Raw genomic sequence first — 20,906 nt, forward strand, 5'->3', positions numbered from 1 at the left:
TAACTTATGATTTACAGAGCCATGTTATTTCAGCAGATGATCAACAGAGACTAATGACACTATGCATACAAAATATCTGTGCACACATGCATGATGCAGGAAGGGATGACGAAGAGGAAATCAAGTTTCATCTTGTTTATACATGTACCATACACTTACGAAAGACCACGATCGTTTGGGATCCGGGTTCGATTCTCGATGAGAAAGCATTCTTTTTTTCTTCGCAGAAAATCTGGGAACTTCTATTCTTAGCATTACAAGATGGGTCTGGGGGCTGAGGGGGGAATCTAGCTACCCAATACAAGACAACTAGAAAAAAAAAGACGAAAAGTTTTTTTAAAATAAAATCTAATCTATATGCGAGGCACTGACGTTCAGTGATAGAGTGCTCACCTCAAGTTGGATTACTCCGTGAAATTCTTTTTTTTTCTATTCTAAAAGAATCAGAATATCTCCGACGATATATGTGACAAAAATCTGAGTTCGTTTCTTTCTGTCGTGAAACGAAGTGAAATTCTTTTTTTTTTTCATGCAAGGATTAATTCAACTCAATGGTCGTGAAGTACAGGTCTTGCGTTTGATTCCCGTGTCCTGCTGGTTCGATCCTCGATGAGAAAACATTACACATTTTAAGGCATGAAGTTAATTCGATCCTTTCTGTCGTGAAAACGAAGTGAAATTCTTTTTTGTGTACAATCTTTATTTCATAAATTAACGAAGCTACAATCAAGGTTAGTTGTCTGCTTCACTTTCACTCCCAAAATAATAATAATAATAATAATGTGATGCTGTATTTTTTAAATTTATTTTTATGGTTGTTATTTATGTTTTAATACCACTTTGGTCCGGGTTCGATTCTCGATGATAGAGAGAGAGAAAGAGAGAGAAAGGGAGCATTGAACACTTGAAAGCATTATAGTACTTCGAAATGAAGAGCTTTGAACAATGTACATATCATATGCTACGCTAAAATCAATACATGAAATTCTTTTTTTTTTATGCAAGAATTAATTCAACTCTAAATCGTGAAGTACTGGTCTTGCGTTCAATTTCAATGAGAGAGCTTTCAAAATGAAAACATATTTAGTGTTCAGGTTCGATTCTCGATGAGAAAGCATTGAATATTTTAAGACATTAAGTATGCTCTTCGCTATGCAAAATAGCTATTCAATACATAACTAAAAGACGAAAATCAATCAATCAATTGGGAAGCTTCGAACTTGATATTCAATCAATTGGGAAGTTTCGAACGTGATAACTGAAAGAACTCTCATCAAGATCCGATAGCCGTCCAAGAGTATGAGCATAGTAACATCGTTCGCTTGCGTTCTTCGCAGGAGGGAGTGAAGTGGAGAGGTTTGGGGGGTTCAAATCCATAACGAAAAGACAAAAATCAATCAATCAATTGGGAAGCTTCGATCATGATAGCTAATAGAACTCTCATCCGTCCAAGAGCATTTAGCTATTCAATACATAACGAAAAGCAAAAATCAACATAACGAAAAGCAAAAATCAATCAATCAATTGGGAAGCTTCGATCATGATAACTGATAGGACTCTGATCCGTCCAACAGTATGAGCATCCAAGACTATGAAGGCCAAGAGCATCTAGCTATTCAATACATAACGAAAAGCAAAAATCAATCAATCAATTGGGAATCTTCGCCGTCCAAGAGTATGAGCATAGTAACAACGTTCCCTTACGTTCTTCGCAGGAGGGAGTGGAGGGGTTTGGGGGTTCAAATTCATAACGAAAAGACAAAAATCAATCAATCAATCAATTGGGAAGCTTCGATCATGATAACTGATAGGACTCTGATCCGTCCAACAGTATGAGCATCCAAGACTATGAAGGCCAAGAGCATCTAGCTATTCAATACATAACGAAAAGCAAAAATCAATCAATCAATTGGGAAGCTTCGATCATGATAACTGATAGGACTATGATCCGTCCAAGAGTATGACCATCCAAGACGATGAAGCCATCCAAGACTATCACCATAGCAACAGGCTCTTATCATAAACATTTTCCCACAAACTTCTGTACTAGCCGTAAAAGGATATGAACATAGCAACTAAAGGCTTGTCGAAACTTGCCTCTCAATTCCAGGAAATGACATCGAATTCTAGGAAAACAACATCAAATTTCGCTGACTCGACCTTCCGAAGTGGGGTACATCTACTGTGGTCAGCGTTCCTTTCGAGCACCTAGACTATATAGACATGGACCCACAATTTAAGGTGCAATTTGAACCACTATAATGCAACCGGAAATTGAACCCGGAACCACACTGCAACGTTTGTTGTCTGTTGGACGTTACTTGATTCACCCAATAGAGGAGCTACTTTACTTATGAAGTGTCGAACTCTGCACTACAGGATTAGAAATAATGGCGATAGGAATCAATATGCTGACCGCATATTACGCAGCTAAAACATGCCTTGACTTGTAAGCCTAGGAATTTCAAGTTTCCATTTAGAAGTTCAATTAAATCGTGTATTATTCGCACTTTAGCGAGGAAATTAGTGAGTTGAACTCTACATATATTAATCACTATCATAAAGCATTCACATAAAATATTCTATAAAACGGTGCTGCTAAGAGCAACAATCCGGAAAGCGAAAACGTCAATTTTCAAACCGAGTTTAGACCAATTTTAGAAATATATTGTACTATTTTTTGCAATTTACTAGACTCCTAGTAAAAAAAAAAAAAAAAGTATATCTTGTGTTTTAGGTTTAGGGGGCGTGTCTTGAGGGAAGTCACACAAGGAAGAATAAAACTTTTATCTTCGAACAGAAAATTTATCGGAAAAAAATATCTAATGTTCTAATCCTTGAGAAGGCTATATCAGATGTAATTTCATACGACACTGCCGTCCCATAGGCGGACAGTACCGGTAGTGGAGATTGACCAACGAAACGATGGTATTGCCGGGTGTGGGATTATTCTTAGTAATATTCCGCTGTAAACCAGGCGGTCTTCAAGGGCGCCGATCCTGGGGAGGCCGGGCGGCGCGGGCAGGCCTGTAGCCAGCCCAAAAATGTAGGGGTGCCCGATGCAACCATATTATAGTTCATTTGCCATTCTACCGTGAAAATTTTAGAGGGGCAAAATTTAGCCTGGACCCCCTAGACTCCCCATGGATACGGGCCTGGGCCCGGGCTCCACAAAGCTTTGTCGCCCCCCCATATTTTTATGAATATGTATTTTTGTATGTTTTATCTTGTTGTATATATTGTTATATGTATTTTTTTTTATGAATGGGCCCCCTAAAGTTACAGAGAAATCGGCGCCCTTGGCGGTCTTTATCTGTCAAAGTGTCACCTGGGTCTCTTGCCTTCATAATTAGATTTACCTCTTTTAAGTTATATTTTTTACATGTTACAGGTAGCTTTGCTTAGCGACGAATAGAATGAGAGATTAATCTAGTTACGCAACTAGAGCAAATATATGCAATAAAAATAGTTGGAACACTTACGGAACACTAGAATGAGCAGTAGAATTGCCACACCGAAAACAGCATATTGTACGCTCAATGCTTTGTCATTTATTCTATCCTTGATCAATTCCCCCATTTCACTCATCACATTTAACTTTAGTTGTTCCCTCTCTTCTTCACTCATAGCCATTAACCGCTCGGTGAAATTCCTTAGGAATTGTTCCGGTGAGAAACCTGGGATCTCCTCATCTGCCATGCTGCGCTCACCAAAGGTTTAACTATAATAAAGCGCTACAACTGTGTCACGTTCCACGCACTTAATAGAAAATACACACACGATGGAAACAACAGTGCCCGGATATTCGCTGATGTCACTAATATCAGATAAAAAAAAAAAAAAAAGAAAAGATAAATAAAATACATGTTGCATTTCTCACATATCAACGACTAACAAATAGCAATTGTAAGCACATTTGGAGGATGTGTTCTTGATAACAGTGAAGACTAAAAGATCTTTACCAGTGCTTCTGAGAGATGATTGAAGTTAGAAATACAAGGTGCCAATTAAATTACTTTTTCTCAACATCTGTATCCCAATAAGATTTTCTCGGTTCTATTCATAAACAGGTAGCATTACTCGTTGCGTATACTTCCTCTAAAATACCTAACCTCACTTTTTTTTTTTTTTTTTTTTTTTTTTTTTTTTACAATTTTGACTCGTTTGCCACAACGGCGCCGACTTTCCAAAATTTATGTGGGTGCACATCAATGGTGGGATGCGTTAGCCTATATGTTTTCAGGGAAGTCTCGATATTTGATTTATTTATTTTTAGTTAAAATCTTTTTACGAACACTGTCATGAAGGGATGTGCTGTAATAAAGTAAAATATACCAGTACTATAAGGATAAGTTAGAGCTGCCCTAGTTCAGTCGGTAACACGGCTGACTTAAACGCAAGAGAAACGAGCTCAAACCCGGGTCCAAACTTAAAGTCTTGTGGGTGCCGGAGCCCCGGAGCACCCACGTAGTCGGCGCGCATGGTCTGCTATTTGCAATCGAACTACTTAACCTACTGAAAAAGTAAGACCTACAATATGACATCATAATTTTCGATAGCCAACATACTTCGTCCAGAGACGGTGAGTAACACGGGTAATATATTGAAAGTTCCTTTTTTTTTCAAACCGCGTTGGAAATATGAACTGACAATAAATGACTGAAAAATTATATCAGTTACGTCGAAATATATGATACTGATCAAACATGTTACACGAGGAAGGGAACATAAACACGTTCCAAGTGGTTTGAGTCCGAATAAAATTAAACGAAAATACCATCTGCTGCATACTACTAAATTAGGAGGGCCATTTCAAAAGTTCTGCACATTGAAAGATGTTAAAGAAGTAAATAATTTATTGTACAAAATAATCTCCATTCTTGCTGAGACAACTTCCCAACTTTGTGGTAAATTCTGTATTCTGGATAGGGCACCTTCATTGTTGAGCTGTCTGATCACTCGGGTCATCTCACTGGAAGCTTCGTCAATTGTATCGGAACATTTTCCACGGAGTGGTTCCTTCAATTTGGGAAACAAATCAAAATCTGGAGAACTCAAATCAGGACTATATGGTGGGTGGGCAAACATTTCCCTTGAGTGTTTCCCTCATTTGAAGGGCAGTATGCGGTCTTGCATTATCGCGCAAAATGAGGACACCAGCTGAAAGCATGTCAGGCCTTCTTTGACGAATTTTCAGACGCAAAACATTTTGTAGAAACAGGTTGTAGTATACTCCTGTTACATACGTCCCCTGTGGCACTCTATTTGTAGTAATCACTCTATTTATGTCATATGCGAAGATCATCATGCGTTAACCTTTGATTGTTGGCGGTGGTTTCTTCGGGCGTCGAGAGTCGGAACTTTTTTCTCCATTGTGACGACTGACACGTCAGTTCTGGTTCAAAATCTCTTATCCAGGTTTCATCAATTGCAACAATCCTTCGTAGGAACTGATCTCCTTTTGTTCAATAACATTGAATCAATTCTTCTGCGATTCTTTTATTATTTCTGGCTTTCTACATAGATTGCAGTGACGACATGGGTCACTTGGGTCTGCATCGGAATGCAGCGGACATTATGATCTCTGAAGAATAACAGCAGAATTTTATACCCATTTAATTACTGTACTAGTGTTGAAACACTGTACTTGATCGGTGTTCATTTTCCTCATTCAAGCTTCTGATAAAATATCCGGAGTTCTCCAGTTCCTTTGGGGGTTACTCGTGCACCACCCCTGTACTACATTCATTGGAAAATCCGCGGCAAAAAACCTGCAACATGATCATATAAGTTTATTGTGAAATGACGAAGTCTTTTGCTCCAAAATAAGTGTGCACGGGAGGAGGCCGAGGTTTATCCTGGCGTGATTCGTTCCACTTAGACGTTATGTTCATTCCCTGTGGTGTTAGGCGTAGTTTCACATTAAACTTAAATCCTCATGTTGCAGGTTTTTTGCCGCGGATTGTACATTAATGGAATCTATGACAAAATAAAAGGCGTTCCCCTTTACTTGACTTCAATCCGACATTTTGTCCTCGAATTATAGCTGTTAATTGCATTTTTCCGACAAATTTTGAGGTGGTTATAGTGCCGAAAGAAGTATTTCTACACCCAGGTTAGTTTATATTTTTCTTGTTATCTTAGTATCAGGAATCATCTCCCAAGCATTGTCAACCGTACACATTAACACTCTGTATATTATATAGACGCAGTACCGGTACCGCAACAATATGACCTATCTCCGACCTTATTCCTGTATTGAAACCGGAGTGGCAGAAATTATATTGTTATGAAAGAGAAGGGTGAAGGAATTGATACATTAAACTTCTAAATTTTCTTAAACCCCAGATTCAATGGACTAACTACTATAAACTTAATCCCAATCAGTTTTGGATTTCAATTTTAAATAACTCGAATTTAAGCACCGATCCCGGACCGTCCAGATGAGTTGCTTGCTGGTTTCTGCTAATGCTGGTATAGACAGCTTAAGGGGGTAAACTACTAAAAATGATACAAAAGCTAACCATTTTTCGTTTGCCTGTTTTTCGTAAGTGAAAAGAGACAATGAAATGTAACTTACCACAATAATAATGTTATTCCACACCCGAAAATTACATTTTCTGTTTATTACAAAATAAATACAAATATTACTAAGAAAGTAGTTAACAAGGAGTCAAGACAACATGATAAGCCTAGTCACTGCCTTAACCTAGATTTTTGGGTAATTTATATTCTGGCCACACTGTAATTTCTATAGATGGAAACACTGAAAATTCTTTTGATTCGTGTTTTCGGGTATAGAATAGCATTATCTATTATTGTGCTAAGTTACATTTCATTATCTCTTTTCCTTTACGAAAAACGGGCAAAAGGTAATGTATCATGTTTATTGGTCTGCCCCCTTAGCACAGTAAAAACTTCAAAATATGCAGAAAAATTCTCCCGGTTTTCAAAATCCCGTATCAAGAACTAATTATCCTGTTGTGTCTCTAGGCATTTGACAAGCTATGAATTCTCAATCTGAGCATCCCTTAAACAAATATTCGCAGTCTGATTCCAGTTACTGCCCTAATGTGCTCTTTCCAGTTGCTCTTTCTTTAGGAGCTCTCTTGCGGCTAAGCGGTTAGCGTACACGCCTGTAACGTGGGAGATCTGGGTTTGATTCTTAGCAGGAGCTCATGTGATTTAGATTGCACGTTAAGCTGCAGGTTAGTATAGCCTCGCTGCTCAAAGGGACGCTAAACTAAGAATTAAATCAATCCTCTTTCAATAGGCTGTTTCCTCAAAGTTCACCTGCTTATACTTAAAGAGTTCGGAGCTAAAGAACAAACTCCTGGTGTATCTATTAATAAGAAATCTTACCTTTTCCATGTCCCAAAACTAACAGCATTTGTTTTTGTTGTCTCTTTTCAGCACTGGGGCTATATAAGATGGACTTACAGTTTCGGATGGAATCCGACCCACCGTAGTGAATTCAAATTTTAATGTTTTCCCATTGGGATCGAATCCCGGATCACATGCATCAAAGGATGGCCGCTAGCCACTAGACCAGAAGGGAGAGCTACTGGCTAAATAACTGATCAATTACATGATACATGAAAATATATTTCAGTGAAATAGGCAGATCCTATTCAATTGCTAGGTACCTAATTTTTGTTAGCCTTGATTAATTAATGGAAACTGATAGTTGTATAGCTACTACATTTCTATATAAATGCTATGTAAGCATAGGTTAAAAAAAAAATAAATGAACTCAGTCTGTACTGTTTCCCTTGATTTTTCCTCGTACAAATTACTGAAAAATCAAAGAAAGTGACTTTGGAATCAAAACGTGGAATAATAAGTCTACACGTCCACATCATCACTTCATTCAGTCTGACTGACCTAGCTGAACACTTGACCTATACAATTGTGCTTCGATAAGGCAATATTATCTCGCTTAAGTCAACAGATCGTTCGCTTATTTTACGTAACATATTTATTTATTTTCCAACCTGTAAAACAATGGGGAATTACATTGTGAACAAGAAAAATACAATTTTCGACGATAGTAAAGCTCCGAGGCAACTTCAATTATTGATCGATAAATGTCCACGTACGCAACATAACCTTATGCCATTTTTTTTTAAGTACTATATCACAAAATACTTTTAAATAACCTTATCACCATGTTATGTCACAACGTGGGCTTACCACAATCTAATGCATAGAATGAATATATATAATGTACAGTCAGCGACAAAAGTCCTTTTTGTTTGGTAACATTTATTTTGGAAATAACGGTGGTATGGCTAGAACATACAACGTTGGTGTGGCTGGAACGTACACACAAAATGACATCCTTTTTAATTTACTGAAAACTGTACTCAAATTGTCCTTCCTTTTTGAAGTTATTTACGAAACTAATTTGATCAAACGGAAAGAAATCTTGTCGCTGATTGCACGTGCTAAAGGACTTGCACAAGAGTGACTTGACTACACGGTTAGCATACTCGCCTTCAGCGACGGACATCCCGGTTCGATTCCTGATGGGAGCCCATGTGGTTCGGATTCCACGTCTCACATAGACACGATAATAAAAGGGAAGCTAAACTCAAAATCTACCACGCAGCAATTAAATTTATCTTGGCCCCGGCCAGCTGGAAGAAACATTGTTCACATATTACACTAAAACATTGAATGGAAAAAGTAATACTGTTACCGTTAGTTCCTGAAATAAAATAAGAAATGGAATGCAATTAGTATATAGTCTATTATTAACAGTACATAGACATATCAACAGGACATATATATATATATATATATATATATATATATATATATATATATATATATCAGAACGTTCGCAGGATTTTTTAAAATTTAATTTTGTTTATTTATTTATTTTTGAAAGGGAGAAGCAAAAGACCGACCACAAGCGATGTCGCGAACACACTTTGATACTATAATACTTAATGTAAAACAAAATTATTTATGTTCATTACATAACTTTATTAATTACAGTAATTATTATTATTATTAAATATTCTGCCTTTTGGCAGATCCTGGGACTAATGAGACTTTATTTATTTATTTATTTATTTATTTAGGTTTGGGTCTGGAAATATTTCTTCCACGTTTCTCGATCTACAGCTTTCTCTTTTAATTCACAATATTTTCTTCTGTTTTTCAAATCATCGATCAGTTGTGTTGTTCTTCCCATTCCTCGGTTTCCTTCCATCTTTCCTTCTATGGCGGTATGAAGCCTATTTCTTCGCAAGGTGTGTCCAATCCAATCGGTCACGAAGGATATTGGCTAAATGTGTTCTCTTCTATGTCCAATCCAATCAGTCACGAAGGATATTGGCTAAATGTGTTCTCTTCTATGTCCAATCCAATCGGTCATGAAGGATATTGGCTAAATGTGTTCTCTTCTATGTCCAATCCAATCGGTCACGAAGGATATTGGCTAAATGTGTTCTCTTCTATGTCCAATCCAATCGGTCACGAAGGATATTGGCTAAATGTGTTCTCTTCTATTCGTCCTATCTTCGTTTGTTGCTCCCTCTCTGTTCATTTATATATGGTGAATAAGTAAATCTGTTTTGACATGTACGCGTATTTCGAAGAAGTGGACTACTTTCGAAAATCCAAAAGGAGCAATTGTTTTCCCTGGTCTCGAAAATCCAGAGCGGGCAATTGCTTTTCCTTGCCTCCGCTGCTGGGGCCCATGATACGCATATGCATTTTTATTTTTTTAATCATGGTGTTTGTAACTCCATATGGCTGATGGATTTTACGGTCGGGCGCATGCTCGTATTCGGGCTGCGAGCAATAGATTGTCTGAACCAGAAATTAAAGAACTGGAATTTATAAACGAAAGTACAAGGAAAGTAATGCACTGCGTAAATTGACCTACTTAATTTTGTTTTAATTTTATACAAAGGTGTATCAAAAATTAAGGTGAATTGTTTCTAAAACTCAGATTTTTATGTAGCTTTTTCTTTCATTCTTTTTTCCTTGCAGATACCAAGGTTAAGGAAGTCTGACAGTGATTACAGCCTACGTCAACTCGCCTATTACTTACAAGGTACATTCGCGAAGTGTCCCCTCGGGATTCGTCTAAAATTTATTTAAATGCAAAGTTCTCCGCGGCCCAAAGTGTATTGTACTAATTTTAGCGGCCCATACGGGTAATTTGCATATTTATGGACCTTCATATATCTGGAATTCATACACCACTATAACGCTTGGTCACAAAATTGCTTTTAGTTTCTTTAGATGTAGCTGAATATGAATGTGGGCATATGGAAAACAAATTGGATCAAGTAGTACTTCTCTGACACGTGTTATCCACACCGGCCGCCATCTTGGATCCGCCATATTGGATTCAACTTTCGGTTTTTCAAATGGGAATAGGTACATGTGATACATCAAATTCATACAAAAGTTTCTCGAAATTTCATTAGTGTAGTGAGTTTTACGGTAGCTTGTACAATTTGCAAGATACTGCGTGTTAAATGTGAGGCACTTCACAAATTCAAACATTAAAAAGTTGTGCAGGGCCCCGTATGTATATGTGATCTTTTACGTGATTTTTCTTGACGAAATGTTTTCTGAACGTACATACACACAGACGTAAATAGGATACGGTAGATCTTCACCAAAATCTGGTAGTATCTAGATTTACATTAGGCATTTTGTTCGTAATACAATACTTCCTTGTTTGTAGTATAACATGGAAGTAATAACAATCACTCACAGAAATGTTGTAAGATTATGACACCAATGTTGTAGAGAGTTTGTTTATACCTACAGTACTTTTCCATTTAGAAATTGTTTTGATTTGTCAACATCAAAAACGTAAGCGTAACTGATATTACTCTGCAATGTCTATTCGCGAAGTGCCTAGAGGGATTTAACATGTAATATCTCGCAAATGGTACAAGCTACAGTAAAATTCACTACACCAATGAACTTCAGAGAAAATTTTATATGAATTTGATGTATCAGATGTACCTATTCCCATTTGAAAAACCGAAAGTTGAATTCAATATGGCGGATCCAAGATTGCGGCCGGTGTGGATAACACGTGTCAGAGAAGCACTACTTGATCCAATTTGTTTTCCATATGCCCACATTCATGTTCAGTTACATCTAAAGAAACTAAAAGCAATTTGTGACCGAGCTTTATAGTAGTGTATGATTGAATTCCGGATATATTTAATATGAAGGCTCATAAATATGCAAATTACCCATATGGGCCGCTAAAATTAGTGTTGCCACGAAACGAGACAGAACCCTTTGAAACGAGACGTCTCGCGAAATGTCTCGTCTCGTCTCGTCTCGTGTCTCGAAAATCAAAACGCTGGCGAGAATGGCCAAGATTGAAATTGCCAGTGGTCATATAGATTGCGAAAGGAAAATCCCCTTTGTGAGAAAACATGTTGAAAAGCCTTCATAGAAAAATGTCCTCTGTCTATTGAATGAAACAATCGTGATACGTGAGCTTTCAAGAATATCATCCTTAATGTCTTGTCCCCAATTCCCCTTGCTGTAAACTGAGGAATTCTTTTTTTTTTCATTTCTGGCTGGAATGATGACAAACAAAGCAACGACAGGGAAGATTTTTACAAGGTCAAGAAACCGAACTACCACCACCATCTATTCAATTTGAAAACTCGGTAAGGTCTACACTCATTAGAGGATGTAGTTGAAAGTTCTGGCTGAGATGACGGAAGAGAACAGAACTACACTTGTCTTTATTCTCTGGTGGCGGTATTCTTTTTGCTATATGAACCGAAAACGGCAATTGAAGTATGTCATCTTGCAACTAAAATTTTCTCTCTCTCTCTCTCTCACACACACACACACACACATATATATATATATATAGAAAGACACTTTTACCATTTTACCAATCGCTCGCTTATTATACAGCAGTCATGTTGTAAAATTCACCTCTTCGTTTGGAAGGTGGGCGAAGGACAAAGAAAGCAAAGATATTATCGACGAACCCTTCAAATTGTTTGCTTTCAGTAAATTTATGATACTAATAATAACACTTTAGGTGAAGAGGTTTTACAGGGGGACCTTCGTTTTATTACGCGGAAATGTTTGATCTGACCAGAGTGCGAAATTGCCCTCTGCTTCCATGTTGAGAGGAGGGGAATACTTCCCTTTCCTAGTGAATAATCTTCATTAGGACCTGAATTATCTTCAAAAATGGTTTCTTACAGGCGCATAAAACCTTTCGAACTTAATAAATGTAAAGAACATTTGGTATAATATTCATGGAACTCCTTTGAAAGCAGAAAATATCATGAGAATGATCAAAATTCGAACATTGAAGAACATAATTAACAGAAAAGAAATAGGATACCCAAACCATATTTTTAAACCTGCTACAAAATGTATATCCTATATTTTTACTAATTCCTTACTCCCATGAAAGTATCCTGGGGAGGAATTTCTCTCCATTTTTTTCAGACTGAAATCCTTTTATTCCGTACTTTTTCCCCCTGACACAATACGAAAAAACAAATGCTGTTAAAATCCATGCATCAACCCGAGTCCTTCAAGCCGATGGTCTATCGCCGCAGACCGCTCGGCTTGGTATGAAGATGTATGTTGTATGATTGCGAATAGATCATGACAATATAAGAAACTTTAATTCAAAATGGCCACCCAAAAATCAACTTTTTTTTAGACCACTAGTTAATCTGGGTGTACTGTCATGAGTTTGTTACACAAACGGGGCAACCACCACATAGTAGCACACACCCCGCGGTTATGGGAACAGATTTGAACCATGGAGGTGAGGACTGGCCCCAAGCATTCTTTCGCCCCATTTGTCGTTCAGCTCCCATTATTATCGCACTTTAAGTAGAGCTTACTGTGCAGTAACATATAAAATTTCAATCAAATACTTTCCATTATTCAATAAAATTATTTGGTTTGGATTGGTATGGGTTAACACTGTGGAACCTAAAGGCTGGAATATATGAAATCAAAGTGTACACACATATCTATCTCTCTATTTATCTATATATCTTTCCATCTCTCTCTCTCTCTTTATATATATATATATATATATATATATATATATATATATATATATATATATATATATATATATATATATATACAGACACTATAAAGCAAGTGGGCTGATAGTATACGATAGTGTCGGGATGATGACACCTTTACATTGAACTTTGCTTGTCGTGTAAACATTATTTGACATTAGTATCTTCATCTTCGACGTACCTATGAGCAATTTACTGTATATTCGTGTATTGAAACTGTTGAAACAAATTTCAATGTTTCAGAATGTAAAAAAAAAAAAAAAGCCAGGGTCGAGAAGCCTCAAACAACAACAGCAGAGATATATTACACAGGCCTACAGAAAAAAAAATTTTTCTTGGTGCCTAAAAGTTTAGAGCTGATTTTAACTATGTGTGGGGCGCTGAATCCAATAATGTAAGCAGTTTTTTTTCTATCAGCTCTACTTTGGTAGATACAGGCTACTGTACCAGTAGTGTTATTTACGTTACAATTTATGTGGAAGAAATATTACAATCCAAAATAAATATGTAAATAAATAAATATATAAATGATGTAACCACTATTTCTGCATGCTTCTTGCAATAGTATACAAAATAAGCAAAAGAAATACAAATATTCTCGTAATAACAAGTTTAAATATGATCTTATAAACTCTGCAACTCAAATAAATCCTACTGTGCTCTATAGAGATTTCTATTTGGAAGAACGGCGCTCTTTTCTCATTAGTGCTGCTATCTGTCGGTACTAAACGGAAACTAGTCATATAGTAGTTCCAGGAACGTCCACTAGATTGCATTGGTATTCTACTTGGCTAGTGGATCGTAGTTGTTGTCTTGCAGGTGGAGTGACATGTTGGAACATGTGAGTTTTGTTCTGAAATCATAACTTGTATCGCGTATACTAAGGCTTTATATTTAACATCCGTGTTAGTGGCCTGAACATAAAATGAGTTCAAGTCGAAGAAGTTGTGTTAACCATCCTGATGTGTTTTGCTACATATGTGGTGAGTACACATTTAAAGACAATAGAAAACATATCAGTGACTTTGTAAAAAAAAGCATATCATGCATATTTTGGTGTACGCCTAGGGGACCAAGATAAAACGTGGGCTCCACATATTGTGTGTAAAATGTGTACTGAACACTTGCGACAGTGGACAACTGGAAAAAGAAAAAGTCTTAAGTTTGGTGTTCCAATGGTTTGGAGGGAACCCACAAACCATGTTGATGACTGTTATTTCTGCCTGGTAAATGTTACGGGTATGAATAGAAATAACCGGAACAAGTGGACATATCCTGATCTGCCTTCAGCAAGACGTCCAGTTGTTCATTCCGATGAAATACCAATCCCAACGTTTCACCACTTGCCAGAGCTTTGTGAGACTGAAAACGAACGTAGTGAACATTCTTGTGACATGGATGATGGAAGTGACAGTGATTATGAGGGAATGTCAACAGTTCCTCAACAGTTTAATCAAGATGAGCTAAATGATCTAGTTAGGGACCTTAATCTTTCAAAAGAATCGTCTGAATTACTTGCTTCCAGATTGAAGGAGAAAAACGTACTAGAACAAGGAACTAAAATCACATTCTACCGAACAAGGGAAAAGGAGTTTTTACCATTTTTCACTGAAGACACAAATCTCGTATTCTGTCACGATGTTAGAGGTCTCCTAGAACACATGGGTCTTCCAGAATACAATCCAGATGATTGGCGCCTGTTTATTGATAGCTCCAAGCGAAGTTTAAAATGCGTCCTTCTACACAATGGCAATAAATATGGCTCAATTCCAATCGCTCATTCAACACGACTGAAAGAAGAATATGAAGCAATTGCTTTGGTTATGGAAAAAATTAAATATCAGGACCATCAGTGGGTGATTTGTGTGGATTTAAAGATGGTGAACTTTCTTCTTGGACAGCAAAGTGGCTACACAAAATATCCTTGTTTTCTATGTCTGTGGGATAGTAGAGACAAAGCAAACCATTGGTCAAAAAAAAGAGTGGCCGCAGACAGACGACATGGTTGTTGGTAAGAAAAATATTATTAACATGCCTATTGTTTAGTGTGACAAAATCATTTTGCCACCTCTACATCTCAAGCTCGGTTTGATGAAGCAGTTTGTAAAGGCGCTAAATAAGGACGGGCCGTGCTTTGCTTACATGGGAAACAAGCTACCTCAGATCAGCACAGAAAAATTAAAAGCTGGAATATTTGATGCTCCCCAAATAAGACAACTCATGAAAGATCCGGCTTTCGTGGAGTCCATGAATGAGACTGAACGTAGAGCTTGGACCTCATTTGTAGAAGTTATCAAGAATTTTCTTGGCAATAATAAAGCTGATAACTATGTTGAGCTAGTGAACCAGATGCTTAATGCATTCCAAAAACTTGGATGTAATATGAGTATCAAAATTCATTACCTGCACAGCCATTTGGACCGTTTCCCAGACAACGTAGGCAGTCTGAGTGAAGAACAAGGTGAAAGATTTCACCAAGATATTAAAACAATGGAGGACCGCTACCAAGGAAGATGGGATGCCCATATGATGGCAGATTACTGCTGGAACCTAAAAAGAGACTGTGCAAAGAAACATTCAAGGATGTCACGAAAACGAAGCTTCCGAAGTGTTGAATAGATCGTTTTGAACAAATTATTTGATTTTTTATTCATAAAAACTATTATAAAATGTAGTTACAGAGTTATTATGTACTTGATGTTTGTGTTTATATGGTTTTCATTATTTTCAAAGTGTTCCAAATAACAGATTTAAATGTCATAGTTTTCTTTTCACTTACAGTAAAACAGCACCTATGCAATTTTCAACGTTGTAGCAGGTCAGTCTTGCAATTCCTATATCTCAAAAACTAAAGCTGTTAGGGGAAAACTAACGCCATATTTGGATTCAGCGTCCCAATTCTACTTCAAATCAGCTAAGAAACACCCGGCACCAAAACCACTGTAAGCCAGTGTTATCTTGTAAACTATTTGTCCTTGCCTTGTGAGCTTATTTGAATTTATTTTTAAGATCTTTAGGCAAGTTTGGTCGAATGGATGATGATGGGAAAATTAATGGAATGAAGAAAGTGGTAGGATACTAGACAACTTCGAGAAAACACACACATTTGAAAAATGAAATGAAATCTTAGTTTTACGTCCCACGATTATGCCGGTTAAGTTAAAGGACACAGTGATGATGAGTAATGACTGAAATGGTGGAATGAAGAAAGTGGGAAGAAACGGGAGAACCCCGAGAAAACCCCACGCACACGGTGTTTGTCCACCACAAAGTTCACTTGGCGGGGGCTGGGATCGAACCCAAGACCCCTAGCACCAGCGGTCAACGCTCTACCACTGAGCCACCGCGGTTCCCACACACATTCAATGTTTGTCCACCACAAAGCTCACATGGCACTAACCAAGATCGAACCGAGTACCACATACACCAGAGGTGAAGGCTTCACGGTGTAGCTACCGTGACATTTCTTGTCTTGTGTGTTCTGGGTAATACTTGTAACTTAGTTGTATCTTGATTAGCATGGTGCAGCCTGCTACATTTTACTTTCGTTCCCATGGTATGCCAGGGGTGCCCACAAGGGGGGGCTATGACGCAAACTGCGTCATTGAAATATTTGGGGGGGTTAAAATCTATATAAATATGTTTGATGAGGGGGTAAAATTAATCAAAAAGATTTTTTAATGGAAGAACACCTACGGATAGACAATTGGGGGGTGCGTCATAGACATAAGGGGGGGTGGGCACCACTGGGTATGCTGATATATTTTTTACGAGACGAGACAAAACAAGACAAACGAGACGAGACATACTTTGCACGAGACGAGACGAGACAGCCTAAAGTCTCGTCTCGTCTCGTCTCGTGGCAACACTGGCTAAAATTAATACAATACACATTAAGCCATGGAGAACTTTGCATTTAAATTATTTTTACATGAATCCCGAGGGTACACTTCGAGAATGTACTTTGTTAGAGCAATTTAAAGATGGTGTATCGATTTGAACATAGGGGAGACCGGGGCTAGTTGGCAGCAGGGGCTGGTTGACGAACTGCATATAACTCCTTCATGAATTAACATAATGAGCTGTTGCTGCTGTCATAAAAGAGCGACCTATGGATGCAGCTGCCACCTTCATATTGAATTTGTAACTTGCGGATTATGGCGTCTATTAGATAAAGAGTGTTTTTGCCAGTTTGAACTATTTTTTTTTTCAGTTCTCCGTTACAACATCACAGAATCGTCACTACTTGGAGTACTGAGGTAAGTAACATAGCATTAGTTAGATCTGAACTTTGTTTTTATGGATAATCAAACAATAAAACGTAAATGCCAAATAATTGCTGAGTAATCACGACTTTGTTGCACAACATGGGCTTGGTGTTAGTTGGCGTATAGCATTTGGGGTTGTTTGGCAAGTGCGCCAAACAACCCCGTGTGGAATTTTATTTCATTTTACTTATATTGTTACACTGTTTGTTTTATTGTTATGTTGTTTACAGTTCTATCAATCTTTTACTTCAATGTTATAGAATAGCATGCACGTATTGGATTACTGTCAAAATTTAGAAATCGAGATAAGACTGTATGCCGGACTCTGAATTTTCTGAATAGGCCTAATTCTCAGGATCAAGAATATTTTCGATGTGCTCTTTTGTTACAAAAATAGAGGCCTAGCTATTGCTTTTTCTTTCTTTGTGGAAAGTAGGAAATAAACAGCATTTCTCGATAATTTAGCTAAAACATATCTTAGTTTCTCTTAGCTACTTTGTGAACAGCGGGAAATAAACTACGTTTCTTGATAGCTCAGTAATTTTAATTACGTTTTGAAATAATATGAAGAATTAGCCTACACCAAATCATGTTAAAACTGATGTGGTTTGATAATCTTGTAGCTTTCAATGTCATGACAACCAAGCTAGAATGAAAGAAAGAAGTTTTCATATTTTATAATGTTGATTCTTTTAAATGTTGTGAATAAGTCATTTCAAACTTCAAATAGCCTACTTCATTGCAATATATATAATAGAATTTAGAAAAATAACGTTTATTTCTAATAAATCCAATTTTTTTTTGTGTTTTGCTATATTGAAAAAGTATGCCAACTAGCCCCACAAGGTCAGCCAACCAGCCTCTTACTAGGGGTCGGTTGGCCTACTCCGTTTTAAAAGAAAGAAAAATTTATTTCTCGAAAACTGTAAGCAACAAAACAAAAACAAAAATTGACTTTATTAGAGGAAACATTGGTCTGTCCGTACACATTCATTACATTGCAATACAGTGCACCATATGCTCATAAAAAAATAAAGAATGAAAAGTTCGCCAACAAGCCCCGGTCTCCTCTACTCCAAGGAGGTGGGTGTTATATTTTGATGGGTAAAGGGACGGAAAACTATTTGATATTTACCAAGAATTGTTGGAGGTCTGTGGAGAGAGTGTTAAGTCGTAAAACAAGAGTATGTGTGGTGGAAGGTATTCCCAAGTGTTAAGAGGATTGTGACATGATGGCAGAAGTGGAAGACCAGCAACATCCATTTCCGAAAAGAATGTATGTGAAGTCAATGTGGTGAATGCATTGTGAATACCACTCTCTCATATATATCACTCTCTCATATATTGTGCATATACCACTCTCTTTATAGAACTACCATTTTCGATGGATATCATATGGTTTCTGACCCTTAGTCCACAAAAAACAAACGCCGCCGCGCACCTCCTCCTTGGAATAATGTTTGTTCCAAGTCGATGTGCCATCTTTAAATTGCTCTAGGTATCAGACGGGTTGGCATAGGCTGCAATTACTATCAGACTTCCCTAACCTTAGTATCTCGAACAAATAATAATAATAATAATAATAATAATAATAATAATAATAATAATAATAATAATAATAATAATAAGCTACACAAAAAATGTGAGTTTTAGAGAAAATTCGCCTTGTTTTTTGATAAAGCTTCGTACCTTTGATGGTGTCCAATGTTATGATGCTTTCAAAGAAAGTGGTGCTGGTTTCGATCAAGGTGGAATCACAAAGGACTCTTTGTGTATTGAACTTTAGTGTCCCTTTTCACTACCGAGGCCATAAAAGACATGGATCTACAGTCAGGGGCGATTTTAAATCAATAAGACGAACTGCCACCAATTGGGTCTTGCGGTAGGTTATAATCTCCTCTCGGCCTGTCAAGCACACACAATGACATATTGTAAAATACACAGTGTCCTCAAGTTCTTGGATCAAATTTATGCAGATGGTAGAAGTGTCCAATAGAATTATTGCAAGATAAGGTACCAAGGTCGGAAACGCCTATTTCAAGCGCCACGCCACATAGTGGTCCCGATTACTACAAACGTGGGCAACTTCCCCTCTCCCCAAATCCGAAGATTCGATTTGGAAACTTTTAAGTCTGTAAATAGTCAGGTTTGTATCTTTACAGTTAGGAGAAACGAGTTTTTAGAGGGCCAGATGCATATATACTTGACTGTCGAAATCTACCTCAGTCTAAGCATTCAAACTAATCATATCCTACGAATGCTAGTAAACGCAGATTTTAATCACGCTCCATTTCCTTGCGTTTGTAGCTATTCTTCTTCTTCTTCTTCTTTTTTTTAAAAAAAATGAAGTCAACGAACTGACTGTAAACTTCAACTATGTAAATAAAATGCAATAAAATTTGACTATTATTAAATCATTGGAGTATTTACCATAATATTGTTTTTTCATCCTTTCCAGTTTAAAACACAAAGATTAAAATATGCACAAGTCAAAAGTCCCACGAGACCCCATTTTCCATTTTCTTCGACTTTGAAATCGTTCTTGATTTATCTATCTAATAGCTAAACGGTAAATAACATAAATAGTTTATTTGTCTGTCTGTGAGTGGCCTGGGGACCAGACGAGTGAACCGAGAGTTACTAAAATTTGGTCAAAGGTACCTTAGTCCAGACCCCAGATCAAGATGAAGCGCTTTTTACAAATTTCGAGCCAGGGGGGCGTTCACCGGGACCAGCCTGGGGACCATACAAGTCGACCGAGTTACCAAATTTTGGTCATGGATACCTTAGTCCAGGCCCCAGACCAAGGCGAAGCGCTTTTGTCGAAATTCGAACCAGAGAGGTCTCAGGGAGCGTTTGCCGGGACATGTAAAAGTAGTGGAAAATGACTGCTATTAGTGTCGAATTAACAGTTTTCGCAGTCGCTGAGATCAATGGTGAAACTCCGATTGCATTAACTTCCAAATACACCTAATTCGGCTGCGGGCCGGAGGTCACCGGGGGGGAGGGGATACCGAGACATGTAAAAGTAATCCAAAATGACCGATATTAGTGTCAAATCCATAGTTTCCACGGTCGCTGAAATGAATGGTGATACTTCCACAGGCGTTGACTTCCAAATACATCCCCCTGCGAAGAATGGGTATATTCAGCTAGTATAAAATATAAAGTAGATGTCCCCGCTTCCACCATTTTGTTTTATCCAAATTTTTCTGTGACGATACAAAAATTTGATTTGTGGAGCGCATTGCAAGCTTCTTTTTTTATTTGATGTCAAGTAATAAACCTATTTAATAAAAAGTAGTATTGGACTTATTTTGTCATTCATTTATCTAAAATTCAAAATTAGTGACCCTGAAACCCCCAGTGCATGTCGATTTTCCATTAAATCGATTTTTTATTATTTTTAATTTTTAGACCGCCATTTTATATTTCTGCAACTAATATGAAATTCTAAATGAGCGACCTCGGAAACGCCAATAATAACTGAAACCAAATTATTTATCGCCATAGATCCGTCCTTTTATTTTTAGAATTAAGAAAGCAAATTCGACATTAGCTCCCTCGTGGC

General features: G+C 37.4%; 1 protein-coding gene across 3 annotated transcripts in view; it reads right to left on the reverse strand.

Moving 5' to 3' along the window:
* The window catches only part of LOC145668094 (uncharacterized), a 114,169-nt gene that overhangs the window by 27,214 nt on the left and 66,049 nt on the right, over nucleotides 1-20,906 (reverse strand). Inside the window, exon 1 of one of the 3 annotated variants that reach the window (XM_081735612.1) lies at nucleotides 3,483-3,783. The exons of the other annotated variants lie outside the window; for them this stretch is intronic. Coding sequence (XP_081591738.1) covers nucleotides 3,483-3,699 — 217 coding nt within the window. The 5' untranslated portion in view covers nucleotides 3,700-3,783. Of the gene's footprint in view, nucleotides 1-3,482; nucleotides 3,784-20,906 lie in introns of those variants that run through there. 3 annotated transcript variants of the gene reach the window in all.

Source organism: Thermobia domestica, chromosome 13, assembly GCF_964235325.1.
Source record: "Thermobia domestica chromosome 13, izTheDome1.hap1.1, whole genome shotgun sequence".
NCBI lineage: Eukaryota > Metazoa > Arthropoda > Insecta > Zygentoma > Lepismatidae > Thermobia > Thermobia domestica.